The sequence below is a fragment of the Zea mays genome, chromosome 3 (assembly GCF_902167145.1).
Source record: "Zea mays cultivar B73 chromosome 3, Zm-B73-REFERENCE-NAM-5.0, whole genome shotgun sequence".
Lineage (NCBI taxonomy): Eukaryota > Viridiplantae > Streptophyta > Magnoliopsida > Poales > Poaceae > Zea > Zea mays.
In genome coordinates this window covers 144,007,737-144,022,343 of record NC_050098.1, presented here as the reverse complement: position 1 = coordinate 144,022,343, position 14,607 = coordinate 144,007,737, and the positions used below count along the sequence as shown (strand labels likewise).

The 14,607-nt window shown below is 42.2% G+C and overlaps 1 protein-coding gene across 4 annotated transcripts; it reads right to left on the bottom strand.

The window, feature by feature from the left end:
• Nucleotides 1-1,094: 1,094 nt before the first annotated feature.
• On the bottom strand, nt 1,095-14,013 carry LOC103650664 (WD repeat-containing protein 48). 4 transcript variants are annotated; one of them, XR_002268095.3, is made up of 19 exons: nt 13,556-14,013; nt 12,780-12,912; nt 12,469-12,627; nt 10,912-10,974; nt 10,749-10,838; nt 10,366-10,659; nt 9,182-9,279; nt 7,090-7,125; nt 6,851-6,971; nt 6,534-6,770; nt 6,006-6,101; nt 5,858-5,923; nt 5,665-5,703; nt 5,447-5,581; nt 5,006-5,152; nt 4,800-4,920; nt 4,121-4,214; nt 2,477-2,662; nt 1,095-1,845 (listed from the first exon to the last, which is right to left on the bottom strand). XR_002268095.3 is itself a non-coding variant. In XM_008676221.3 (18 exons), the coding sequence occupies exons 2-18, from the start codon at nt 12,876-12,878 to the stop codon at nt 1,747-1,749; spliced, it is 2,265 nt and encodes a 754-aa protein (XP_008674443.1). In that variant the 5' UTR covers nt 12,879-12,912; nt 13,556-14,013; the 3' UTR covers nt 1,095-1,746. The 4 variants fall into 4 exon arrangements, 2 of the variants coding, with proteins under 2 accessions (XP_008674443.1, XP_008674444.1); XR_004857203.1 differs by having other exon boundaries at nt 2,495-2,662; XM_008676221.3 differs by having other exon boundaries at nt 4,800-5,152.
• Nucleotides 14,014-14,607: the final 594 nt, after the last annotated feature.

The following is a 14,607-nucleotide window of genomic DNA, read 5'->3' as shown; positions in this document are numbered from 1 at the left end:
TCAATGTATTTTCAATCGGATAGTTTTTTTATAAGGTATTGCATTGTAAGTTTCTAAGTATATATATGTGTGTGCACAGTGTTTGTCACTTGTATTTATGAGATGTTGCTTTAATGCTATATGAGATATGCTTTGATTCTTTATGAATACTTATATATTATTACTAAAATTTTATGTGGATGTACGACTTACATAAATTTGTGAAGTTAATTGAGGGTACACATTATAATTTTACGGATTGTATTCTAGATTTCGACTTTAATACAGTGTATTTTCCGTGACGAATTTTTGTTTTTAAATTAACGTTACTGTTTCCATTTCCAGAGTTATTATTATCGATTAAATTTTCAAGAAAAAATATAAAAACAGAAATAATTTTAGTGTCTACCTATCTTTTCCTCGTATGGTCTACGGTGGCCTTAACGGTTCCTCCAGGGTACCCGTCGCGGCAGGGAGGTGGCGCCGGGCCGGGCGTCTCGGGACCCGCCGCGCCGATCGAGCCAGGGAGAGTGGGAGAGGGCGGGTGGATCCGGACGCGGTCAGTCGGATACTCGGATGGAGGATCCGCGGCGGTGATGATGGCGGCAGGCGCTTTACCGGACACCGCCTCGGGGCCAGGCACATGGCGAGAACATGCTCCGTGTCATAGCCACACTGTGCTTGATTGATTTGGACGGGGAATATGCCTGCCGGTGTGTCGTGTCGGACTGCGTGAGTGATCGAGATCCGGCGGCCCGTGCCGGCCGAGTTTACTCAAGACTGACGTGCTTTCGTTTCTGCTGTGCCTTGCGGCCGCGGCAAACACAGCCACTGAAATGCTGGAGGAGGGGACTGGATCCTGGGTTGGTGCACCCAACCGTGGCCAAGGAAAAAAGAAGACGACGGTGTGCCGTCGTCTGCCTGCGAGGCATATATACTGAGCTCGCTGCTGTCAGTAACGGTGACACCTGACGCGTGCGGCCAGGCTGATGTGTCATCGAGTCAGAAGCTACTCAGGCCACCCCAATGCGACACGCTGTCCTAGCTGCCACCGAATCACACACCGTCCAGATCAAAATGTATATCAGATTATCAGTGGGGAGGGGACACATCCATGAGACCATGATCCAACAGCTTTGATTATCAAAACAAAGCAATCATTTATTTCTGATTTCTCGCTAGCAAAAAACAAAAAAAACTAAAATAGCCCTATAGAGTATATAGAACAATTGTTGAAGGATGAGAGGTAAAGTAGCTCCCGACATCAACATGTCCCAAAAACAGCTTTATTGTTCCCGGGTTCCCGTCCACCTCTTACCCTGGTCTCAACCAAACACCTCCAAGGGGATCGGCGGGGTTAAATCCAATAATCGACGTCGGAGCGCCACGATCTGGGCCGAGCGTCAGCCTCTTTTTTTTTCTTACAAATGCTGTCAAAGAAAAACGAAAGAAAAAACATATCCTTTCGATCTTTTATTAAGCACCTAATCTTCTACATTTACAAGCTCGGCAGCCAGCAGAGAGCCTTATACCTGTGCTATGATACATCTTACTACCAGGGCAAGGTCAGGAACTTTACAGAGAAGCGAACAAGTCGATTCTGGGAACAGCTACCGGGGGGAGGGCGGAGCAAGAGCAAAATATTTCCTCTGTGAAGATGATGCTTCCTCTCTAAGCCAAAGGCATCTTCAACCACACCATCTAAAGGTGCGGACATGCTGGGACATATCTGGAGAACCATGTGAGCATGTACATCTGAAGCCGTGATCATCTCGATTGGACCACTCTATAATGAAGAATCAAATCTTCCGGCTTCTTCCATATATATGTTCGCACTGTAGCCAAACTCATATCTGGTGATAGAACCTGAGCCACAGAGGACACACTTCAGTGCAACAGCAAAAGACAGACTATGCAGCAACTTGTTTTGTAATACAGGCACATAAATAAATCTAGAATGATAGGGAAAGAGCATGAAATAAGCATAAGGTCCTGAAGACAAGGATAACTTACTGCAGATACATTTCTATAGTGCATATTATTTACATTTAAATACAGTTCCATGACTATCTCTATTAACTATTAGCTTATACTGGAATAGAAGATATTTTTTAACGAGCATATGGCATAATTTACTGAAAACCTAAACAGAAGACATTTTTCAACGAGCATATGGCAGAATATACTAAAATAACTAAGGAGTTTGACCAGCCAAGGATTTGGATTCTGGTCAAAAGGTGTCTCTACATAGCAGCTAACTTTGAAAACATGGAGAGCTAAAAGTAGCACCATAATCATAGGAATCTATTGATGGGAGCAAACAATTAACAAAGGTCGAAAATAAATGGAGAAAAACATCAATCGGAACTCTTATGGCAATGCATGTTTTGCATTTTTTTCCTTCGGAAACAGGGACCAGAGTATTATTCCATTTACTTATAATGTAGGTAAAAATGTGTCTAAGTATAGAATGCAATAGCTATAGTCAGAGACTTGCCTGGTTATTGCACAATACCTCAATACATGGCTTTGTTTTTTGCCATGGCTTTAGTCCAAGCCGCGAAGAACTATCTAGCTGTGAGAGCTGTGATTGAGCAGAACTCAATCCCATAACAAACGTACTATCAGAGCCTCCATCCAATGGTTTGTCAAGAACGAGTTTCTCAACCACATAGTTAGCAACCTGTACAACGAAATGGAATAGCTGTAAACTTCACGGGAGTATTGAAGCCTTCAAGGTGACTATACAATAAGAGCATCTCCAACATAAGTCATAAATCGGGTTGTATAGGACTTAACACCAAAAACCTACTCCAACAGGGAGGGAGGGGGCTATTTCACAAAAAATCATCAAATAATCATAGGACTCGTACTCTCGGGTTCTAAATATAGTACCCCATATGTTGGAGTCCTATCCTCATTTTGTACACTATTCTTAACCTTTTATTTCCTAATCTATTTCCTAATAACATGATATAGGACTCAGTTGTTGGAGCTGCAAATGTTTTTGTGCCCTAAGCACTTCAAATCAGATCCTATTTTAATTTTTAGGACTCAAATATAGGATTTCTTGTTGGACTGTTGGAGATGTTCTAACAAAAGTTTCTTTTACCTCATTTACTGACACACAATCCTCCTCCACACCACCAAAAAAAAACTGGTTCTACCATCCATTTCCAACAACTGCTTTTATCATATGTTGTGGCTAGAGGTCTAGAGGATTAACCATTTGATGATATCTTGCATTTGTTGTGGATCAATATGTTAGAATAGAATGTGCTTGTATATCAAACTACTGCCATTGTGCCATATCATATCATATCAGGGGTCCACACGGTTGTTCTATAATAGAGGAAGACATTAACCGACTCTAATTAAAAAATAGGATAGAATCAGGTTTGATCTGTCCTAGAGATAGTAGCTTATCTTTTAGGCGATAAAGCGTGTACGATAAAGCGTAAGACGAGGCGACACCTTAACTATTTAGATAAATATAAAAAATTAGACCAAATATTATATATGTATCACTAATTCATACTTAATAAGTAAGCTAGCACCATCGTAAAGCCTTGTATAAGAGAGAAATGGGGAAAAAGAAAAAAACCCACAAACAGAGATACAAAGAAAAAGAAAAAAAGCCCACAAGACCAACCAGCCCAACACTTAGGTTAACCCTAACTGCCTCTCCTCTCTCCCAGTCTCGCCGCTCGCCTCTCAGCGCTCGCCTCTCTCCCTCTCCCCCGCACGGCTCTCCTCTCTCTTCCTCTCCCGCAGCTCTCCTCTCTCCCTCTCCCTGCGCACCGCCGCCACGCCTCTCCCTGCGTGCCGTCGCCATGCCCTCCCAGCGCCCTGCGCGCCACCGCCGCGCCTCTCCCAACACCTGCGCGCCGCCGCCATGCCTCGCCTTGCCCGAGAGTAAGGCACCAGGACGCCTTACCGGTCCAGGCCCACTTTACCGCTTTAGCCGACGCCTTACTAACCATTGTGTCGGTTAAGGTAGTTGTACCCAAGTTGGACTCCCTAACATGTTGTAATCTTGATGGCAATATTCTACCCTATATATGCTCGGCCTAATAGGTCAGGGCGAACAACTTAAACATGGTGTTGTGTTCTCTTACACAGTAATTTTGAGAACTCTTACCTTGTGAATTCGTAATATCCGTGGAGCACTAAGCTTCCCTTGAGTTATGTTTGGCGCAGGCGAACCTTCAGCAGGATGTAAATAAAAGCCACACCTGCATTATATGAAGAAAAATAGACGTCAGAAGAAATAATCCATGAAAGCAATGGTTACATATGGCACCCTATATTGATATGTGTATAGCAAGGGCCAGGGAACATCATTAATCTTCTGTATCTCAGGTCTTCCTCATCTTCAGTTGAGCATAAACAAGACCATATTGGATGCTAATGCATGTATTTGTGCACACATGTTTTTCAGTAGTTCAGTATCCAACTGTTTCGGCTACACAAAGTTCTAGGGCCAGTCTGCATGTGATTCTCCGCATAAAGGTATAGTGCAGGAGAAAAATTAGCAGGACTGAATAAGGTAATATATATTTACCAGAACTCAAGGATGAATAATTCATCAAAAAATAGAAGTTCAATGTCTTTGAGGCAGATAAAAACATTATGAAATGAAAGCTCTCCCTAACTTAAGTGTTTGAAGACATATAAAACCACATTAACTTCAGATTTAGAAAATAAAAGGGTGCTATCACGTTCCAAGTTATCTCTCCCAGACAACAAAGTCTAAGCTATATCATATATCAAGGGGAAAATATCATCTAAGAAATTAGAGAAATGTATTGAACATTTACTTTGTATTTTCCTTTGGATATCGATTGTGAGTAACACAGTCCACACACCACCAAGGTAGATCACCTTCGGTTCCATCCAAATCAGTAATTCTCTTTCTCCAAGGCCCTCCACTAGAACCTTCTGTGATAATTGATGGAGGTGAAACTGTAGAAAACTCAAATGATGGGAGCACATGAGTTGTGTGGTTTTCAGTTGTGTCATCCACCTCAGTTCTTGATCGGTGCGAGTCTTTTGACGGAACATCTTTCCCTATTGAACTATCACCATTAGGCAAGCCATGCGAACTAGATTTCTGCTTTCTTTTACTCCAATGAACTAGCAAGCCACAAAGGGTATCATGAGCCAAATTAATCTGCACAATTATTGGGAGAACCATTCAGAAGATGACATTGGGTACACTCAGTATCTCACTTCATTGAACTGTTGGTAGCAGCAACCATAATTTTGCCAAAATGCATGTTATTGATGTGTCATAAATACTATTCAGAAAATAAGAATTAAATTTCCATCAACAGACAAAGGATCTTACCTACGCTCTTAAGTCTTAACAACAGAATTCGAAGTCTCAACAAAATTCTATAGACAGAAGTGTGAAAACAGATGTAACCAGTACACATAATGATATGTTGCTGTACAAAGTACAAACCTTGAGATCTTCTTGTGCTCCAGAAACATTTAGATCAACTGCATATATTTCTGCAGAAAAGCATTGTGGAGTATCCAGGTGGACAGACAAGCATCCTAATCGAGCATCCATGGTGAACCAAGCAGGTATGCTTACCTAATAATCAATTGATAAATTAAACAGTACATGGGTAGCGATTTTTTAAATAAAACTCTGAAATCATGACATTTCAATAATACCATCTCAAACAACTCCTTTTTCTTATCCTCAAATGAAACCTGCATAATCAAAACGAATCAGTTTAGCATTCTACAAACATCTTGTTAGTTCGAAAGGTCATCAAGTAAGAACCAGTGTCATTACAAAAACGGGATACAAATAGCAGATATATATCCAAGGGAAAAACATCTACGAAATTGAGAAACAAATAACCTTGCCAAAGTCTTCAATAACAGCACCCCGGGTGATCTCCCACAATTTGACTGAACCAGTGGTATCCTGAATTAAAGGATATGAGTGCACACATCAATATGCCACTCCTTGCAGTTTAGTAATAAAAGATAAGTAAAAGAAATCTCACCTTTGTCAGTACATGCCTTCTATTATTCATTATTTCATGTTGAACTATTGCTGGAACCCCTGGGACGACAAAAGATGGCTCTTTGTATACAGGGACCTAAATGGAAAAGATCGCAAGCCCTTATTGATTACCATTAATTAAAATTACACTAGAGGGCAATGGCTGAATAGTATAGAAGTAGGTTAAGAAGTTAGAAGTGAAACTGTTAATCACCAGAATACTAGACTGAGAATAAAGACCTAATGGGCACTTGGCAAAATCTCAATTCTCAAGCTTAGCTTATTTCTGTTACAGTTAATACTTTCAAAAATTAACAAGTTTAAGTTAACTTCTACGCCTGCGAGTATGGTGTCAACTATTCACATCACAACAGACCCATATTATGGTCTGTGTGTTTCATAACTACTACTAAACAGAGTAACTTTATGGTGTCTCTGCAGAAACCCAAAATCATGGCACGTCATGCAGTGTCCTCAAAAGTCAAAAAAGAAATATAATTTGACAAAAGAAGATAGCCATCATGCTTACAGGTGCTGATCCTTCTAAAGAAGCTCTTGCCCTTGAGAATGACAAATTCCCAGCTAAGAATGAGCCACCCTTTTGGAAAACCTTTTGGGGTGTGAGCCCTTCAGCTGGCCATCCATATACAGAAGAATCAGTTGTTGCCACCCATATTGTGTCATCTTGCAGAGACAACTGTAGAATAGGGCATTCATTTGTGCAAAGTAAAACACTCTCTCTTGTGGATAAGTCTGTTAGGTATACCTGCAATACAGATAATACATAGTAAGTTCAGAAACAAGTAAAATGACTATTCAATAATGCAACAAAATAATTAAACTCACAGATTGGTCTCTTCCACCACTGTAGACATGACCAAACGAATGAGTGGTTGCAAGCGCCCAAACTGAATCAGTATGCACAGCATAAGAATGAACACAACGCTGTTGTCCTAGATCCCATAGTCTGCAAAGAATATAAAAATGTGCACCTATGACACCAAACTAACCACAGCACATTTATGCTAAGCACATGGAAGTATGGAACCGAGGGAGATGGTTGGCATGTTGGAGTGTGTGTCTACCTTATCATCGAATCAGATGATCCTGATAGGCAATACCTGAAAACATTGTTAAAAACGATTAGTAAGTGGTTTGACGAAAACTGACATGATTTACACCCCAACACCCAGGCCAGTGAGAGAGATCACTCAGTGTTATCATCCAGAAAATCAGTAATTTGACCATCCAAAACTGCTGCTTCCAGGTACGCCACTTTGTTGTAACCATCATAGTTATATAATGTGTCACATAAGCGTACAAGCCATTTCCTCATCAACTCATTTGCACTAACATGAAAGTGGATAACACGGCAAATTACACAACTTGGATAGCAAGAGAGATCGACTCTGCAAACTACTGTCACCATTGACATTAACATGTTAATCTAAAAGGTTAAATTCCTCATTTGAACTGATTGATGATATTAAACAGTTCTTTCTGAGTGCTGACTGACACCAAATAGTGTTTCTGGAGCAGACACTATCTTACATGAACTGCACTAAAAGATTGCTGACCACGAAAAAAGTAATAAAACTATAACACCATAAACACACGTCTCTTCATGCACAAATAATAGAAGTCCAAAGTCTTTCTGAGCAAGCAGTAAACCAGGCAAGCTGAGTGCTATCATGGTAAACAGCCAGGAAACACAGATGTCTTGGTATTACAACAGTCAACATATGTAAACTCAGCCATAAACAGACTTCTCTTTCATGCACAAATAATAGAAATTCAATTTTCTATGAATGAATAGTAAGCGCCTGTTTGGAGGCTGTAGCATTGAGAGACCGTGGGTATTAAGAAACTGCGGTTTCAGAAACCACTAGTTAGATGTCCGTGCATTGCTGCGGTTTCTATTTCACATGGGTAGACTTTGTTTTAAAAAAATACAAAAATATATGTTCTATTGGTTGCGTGGGTATGAATATGGAGCCAACAACCAAGGTTTGAACCCCCACTTGTGCACCATTTTACCTTATTTTTGCATAAAGCGGGAAGAGAAAGGGTGACGCACGACAACTGTGGAACCGTGGAAACGCACGACAACTGAAACTGGTGCTTTATAAGTTTATATAGAGTATTGATGCCAAGGTTATTGAAACGATAAAACATTCAAACACTCATGGGTGAAGTTTTGACTTTTAAACGTTTAAACTTTGTTTAAACGTAGTTTAAACAGCATAGGAAAAATACCAATATATCATAATTTCAGACAATAACATGAAGTGAAATACCAAGAAAGAGAGGTTAGATGCTTACCAAAACAGAGAGCAGAGAGGATGAGAGGAGTCGATTGCTGGGTGCTGGCTACCGGCTGCTAGCAAACAGAGGCATGGAGAGAGAGGGCAGCGCGGAGGGAGAGGAGCGGCACGGCGCGGAGGGAGAGGGCGCACAGGTGCAGCAGACGACAGGAACAAGGCAACAATACCTTCAGGCGGCGGTGACGATAGAGAGCAGAGCAGTGTGCTACTAGTCATTGGGCTTCAGGGTAGGGGAGTAGGGCAAGCGTGTGGAGACTGGGCCAGATTGGACCCAAAATTAACTAACAGACTGGGCCCAAAAGTAGATAATGGTCTAAAACGCATGAAACTGTGTTTTACAGTTTAGAACGCCAAAACACGGTTTCAATCTCTGATTAGAGTTTTGACGTTTAAACGTAGTTTTAATAACACTGATTGATGCATTGATGTGCAAAACCAAGGTTTAGAAACAAGAGGCATCTAGTGGAGTTTTTAAAACTCCAAGAAGACTACAGTTTTTGAAATACCATTATAGTTTTCAAAACCAAATCCAACACTTCATGACGCTCCAAAACTTAGGTGTTTCACAAAACCATGGTATTTTTTTTCTGAAACTCCATAAAAACTTGGCATCCAAACAGGGCCTAAATTGTAAACAACCAGGAAACACAAATGCCTTGGTATTACGACTGTCAATTGTAAAGTCATGACTCATGCCTACATATGTAAACTCAAACATTCAAGATTAAAGCAAAGCGTGGAGTGAAAATAAGGAAGATGAGGTTCAATTTTTAAACAATGACGTCAAAAAACAGGAACAGCATACCCCAGATGAATCTAAAAGAGCTCATTTGAAAATTTCCTAAACACCAACCTCCCTGTAGAATCAACAAGTAAGGCCCTGATATTGTCAGTGTGCCCCCTCAATTTCATGTTTTTTGAACCTGTCCTCGGATCCCACACCCGGACAACCTGCAAATAAAGTAAGTAGTTATTCAGCTGGTGGGGGGGTCTACTGGAACTGCCTATTGGCTGGTCCCTAATCACAGAAAAAATGATTCTTAGACTATTAGATGAATAACTTGTGGTTGTGGTAAGAAGCTCTAGAGTCCAAAGATTTTAGACTCAGTAGAACTAAAACCAAATATATGAGATGCGATTTCGGCACTACTACACATGAGGAAGATGTTAGTTAGGAAGGTCAAGTCTTAGAAACCGGGAACATCGAACTTGTCCATGTTCCTTGTTCGTTCTAGGTACGCGGGCAATCTTGTCATCGTACTGTTAAAATCTTTTTTAAGTATCGTACCATGTACCACATTCCCATTCCTCGACCCCAGCAATCTGGGAACCCGGTTATCAAGGGTCAAGTAGTGCCCAGAACGAATACATTTAGGTATTTAAGATCAATGCTACAGAGAGACGGGGATATTGATGAAGATGTTAGTCATACAATCAAAGCAAGGTGGATGAAGTGGCGTTAAGCATCTGGCATTCTATGTGACAAGAAGGTGCCGCAAAAGCTAAAAGGCAAGTTTTATAGGATGGCAATTAGACCTGCTACGTTGTATGGAGCAGAATATTTGCCAAAAACAGACAATATGTTCAGCAGATAAGTGTTGCGAAAATGTGTATGTCGCGTTGGACTTGTGGCCATACAAGGAATCGAGTCCAGAACGATGATATACATGATAGGCCAGAGGTAGCACCAATTGAAGAAAAATGTGTCTAACATCGGTTGAGATTGTTTGAACATGTCCAACGGAGACTTCTATAGGCACCAATGTGTAGTGAGATCATAAAGCGCGACAGTAATGGGAAGAGAGACAGGGGAAGACCGAATTTGACATAGAAAGTAGCAGTGAAAGGAGACTTGAAAGGATAGAATATACCCAAAATTTAGACTTGAATAGGAGTGCATGGAAAACAGCTATCCATGTGCCTAAAGCCCTGAACTTCGACTTGTGGTTTCTATTGGTTTCAACTCTAGCCTAAGTTGCTTGGGACTAAAAGGGTTTGTTATTGTAGTTGTATATTGTTAGATGAAGAGTGTGATACCTTTTCAGTGCCACCAGAGAGAAGAAGAGTTCCTGTATCATTCATAGCCAATGCGTAAACTGAATCTTTGTGACCTTTGGCAGCAATTGGACTGTACCCATGTGATTGACTATTAGAGGAAGCAATATTGCTACTAGAATTTACACTGCACAATGTTGTCAAAGGAGGCCCTGAGTTTCCATTAGGAACCTCGTCTTCTTTTGCGTCCACAGATTTGGCTACAGGAGCAAGAGCAGCATCAAGGTCCCAAACAAAAACCTCACCACCAAGACCACCAGAGGCTACAATATTGCTCTACAATTCAGAGGCACAAAAAAAACTGTAAAAATAAAAATGACAAAGCTAAAAGTACTACAAAAAAGCACAAGTGTGGATAATATTACATTCTTCTCAGCAGCAGCAAGACAAATCACATAATCAGAATGCTGGCGGAAAGTCCTGGTACAAGCACCATCGGAGAAGCAATTCCAGACCTGTGAAGTTAGGAAATCAAAGACGTGCACTCAGCAATCACTATTTACGAGAAGAAAGTGTTAGACAACAAACCTTTATTGTGGTGTCTGAGGAACAGGAAACAAGCTTTTCTCCAACTATAATGGCATCATTAACCTGCACAATAAAGAAAAGGTTGAACAATATAATACACCCAATCGTACTACTATTCCGCTTACAAAGAGAAATTAAGTGTTAGTTTCAAACTCCCAGTGAGCTATATCTAAAATACACTGCCACCACCTTCCCAAATTTCCAGGCATATCAGGACACAGATAACTACTAATTCTAAAGCATTCGACTACTCTTCTTTCCATGTTACGTTGTTTTGTTCTAAAAAAGAAACAGAGCATCTAGCAAATATGCCAAAGAAAATATAATTTGCAGTCCTGCTTTGACCATGGTTTAAAAGGCGGTAAGGCGGGCCTAGGCGCTCAGCCACCGCCTGGACGCCTAGGCGACGCCATACAGCCAACTATAGAAGCACTCTACAGTTTTGCACAGATTATAGAAGCATGGATCAGGGAGATAAGAGGAGAGGAAGCAGGGCGTTAAGAGTTAAGACTTGAAAGGAGACAGGAGATTGCAGCAGGCCAGGGGAGATTGAAGCAGACACCAGTATAGATTGAAGCAGTGGAGGAAAGGAGAAGAAGCAGGGGTACCGGCCGCCTCGATGTCCGCCCACGCGGCCATGCCGGTGTCTGCCTGTGCCGGTGTCTGCCCAATGCTGCACACCCACCTGGGTCCTCAGTGCCTGCCAATGGCAGCCTCAGCGTCCGCCAAGGGCACGAAGCCGCTGAATCTGAAGGACGCGCCGCCGCCGAACCTCAAGAACGTGTGTGCGGCTGTTCTCAGTTTCTCACGGTCACGGACACCTCTCCTCTTCCCTAATTTCTCCCTTCCTTTTCTATTCCCGTGCATGAAAGGGAAGTCCCGCGCCAGAAAGGGAAGTCCCGCCAGCCGCGTGCCAGATTTCTCTAGGCATAAGGCGCACGCCGGGTGGTCAAAACGGACGCCTAGCACGCCTAGGCGGACGTCATGCCCATCTCAGCCAAGGCGACGCCGACACCTAATAGATTTGGGCGCCTGGATGCCTAGGCGACGCCTTTTAAACCATGACTTTGACATCAGCCCTTCTGTCAACTTTTTGTCAAAATAAGCTAGTGGTGCACTGATTTAAACATTACAACTAAGAACAGAAAAAAAAACAAGGAAATAAGAAGGGGCAGAAAATGATGGAAACCAACTTGGATATATCATATATCAATCTAAATGTCTGTTAATAAAATGAACTCAAAATGTTATGGAAACCAACTTGAATATATCAATCTAATTGTCTGTTAATAAAATGAACTCAAATGTCAATTAAAATTATGACGGTAAAATACATGGACAGTTGGACACTAGACCAAATGTGCTAAGCTTTGGATCCAAATAGTAGACCTCACACAACATGTTAAATATATAGATGGAGGAATGGATGTGATAGGCCTAATTCAGAGAGAACATTTGAAAGAAACATACTAAATTTATAAACGCAATGGATAGTTCAAGCACTGGTTGCTGTTTCAAACATCAAGTCTACTTGAGTGAAGACAGAAAAAGGCATACCCAATCAACATGAGACTCAAAAGTTGCTGAGAAACTTGCATCCCCATTATTTAATTCCCATCTTTTCAAGGTACCATCACGACTCCCGCTAAAAAGGTAATCACTTGTACTAAATGTAGAACCATTTAGATAAGCCATGCAATTGATTCCTGCACAATGCTGAAAAACAAACAGAAATAAATGCATTAGCAAGACCGTTGAGTGAAATATGGATTGTTTCAAATGCATATAGAAGACCTAGGAACAGCTGGATTTAAAGGGAAAACACAGAAAGAGCTAACAACGGTCGCTTATTTTAATATATAACATACCTTTTTATCATCAGCATCATTGAGCACATATGTGAAGCGCTTCTCCTTTCTCGGTCGAGTCGAGCCAGCCGTGTTACCAGCACTTCCAACACGATGCATGGAAGAAACTTATCTAAATTCGAAGCAGCTAAACCTACAAAGTAATGATAAATATTTCATAAGGGCACTAAGATCACAAAATAGCTAGTATGGTTTCAGCAAGTATCTAATAGGAAAATTTGTGTATAGATACAGAAGGTCCAACATGTAGTAGTGTTATGCTGCAAAATCATGTGACCACCCTTCATGTGACACGCATGACTGCCCTTCGTGTGAAACGCGGCAACTGAGAAATCAAAATAACGGAAGGTAGACACTATGCCCCCCATATATTAATAAGAACACTCAATGCCAAAAACAACATTTCCTAAAATTTATCAGCAGAGAAAAATCACACGTGTATCCAAACAAACCAGTTAAACTACGGAATCGGGGGTATCAGTTCAATGAGCAGTTCAACGCAAAAGGCACATCAGTCTAAGTCTGTGTCTACAACACTGGCATCCCAATTAGAGAATCAGGTCAACATTCTACAACCGCTGCAACACTGGCTCACACGTGCGCCCAAGTAGGAAGCCGAGCACCATCCAAATAAAACTCGGCACCAATCAAGCCATTAATCGGTAACAGCGGTGATTCAAAACAGTGGAGATGGTTCGATCAGTTGTTTAAGGCTTTAAGCTGAACTAAGCAGCGTGACCACGGTACCCAGTCCACAGAAAGCAACCGATCGTCACCTGGGATCGAGCGACGTATGGAGATCGGCAGCGTGCCGGCGTCAGTACGCGGCCGCGGCCAGCGCGGGGGCGGGGAGCGCAGATCTAGGGTTTAAGGCGACGCGGCGTGGCCGAGGGTCCCGGAGGAGGGCACCGGAAGAGCGGAGCGTGCGGCGGCGAAGCGAGCGGCCTCCGCGACGCGATGGAAGCAGATGGGCGGCTGCAACAGCGGCGGCGGTAGTTGGCCGCGGCGAGTGGCTGACGCGACGGGACAGGGGAGGACGGGGTGGAGGAACCAAGGAAGGCAGGTTGTGTCGTGTAGTTGGCTATGACTGGGTGGGCCGGGCCGGGCCGGGCCCGGGGAAGCTTGAGTGACGTCACTTCGTGGTCTGGATGAACTTGAGCTCGTCTCGGCCGAGCTGGATGGGTTGGGTGTGCACGGGCCGGGACTCTGGTCAAGCAGAGGCTTGTTTGGTTGGAGCTCTTCCAAACATAACATTTTAGCCGCTACATACTCAGAATCGATGGCATGTAATGATGTCTGGCTCAGGCAACTATACCACTCTCACAACCAAATAAGCCCCAAATCATGAACTTCGGTGTCAGCTTGCTTCTGCTCCAACTGGACAATACCGAAACGGAGAGCGAGGTAGGGATGGCAACGGAGCTCTTTGTCAACGGAACGGAAAAATCACAGGAATTCTATGAACATTTGTGAGGGACGTTTCTTCTTCATTCTTGTTTTCTTTCTTCTTCATTCTTGTTTTTCTATTGGCGTGTTTGGTTGTCGAGCCGTTCAGGCTCACCAAATGTGTTGGCAGCATACGTGCTTGTGATTGGTTACCGGTATGCATCGATGCAAGCTCGCACACGCACATGTAACCCAGTTACTTTTCTCAACTTTAGGGATTCCATGCAGCCCAGTTACTTTTCTAACTTTAGGGGATTTTTGGAACGTATATTTCAAAAAACTATAGGAATAGAAAAGACACATGTATAAGATTGGAATGCATATGCAGAATAGATGAATGAAAAAACAAAGAAAGCTTGTAGGAATAGGTGTTTGGCTGAAC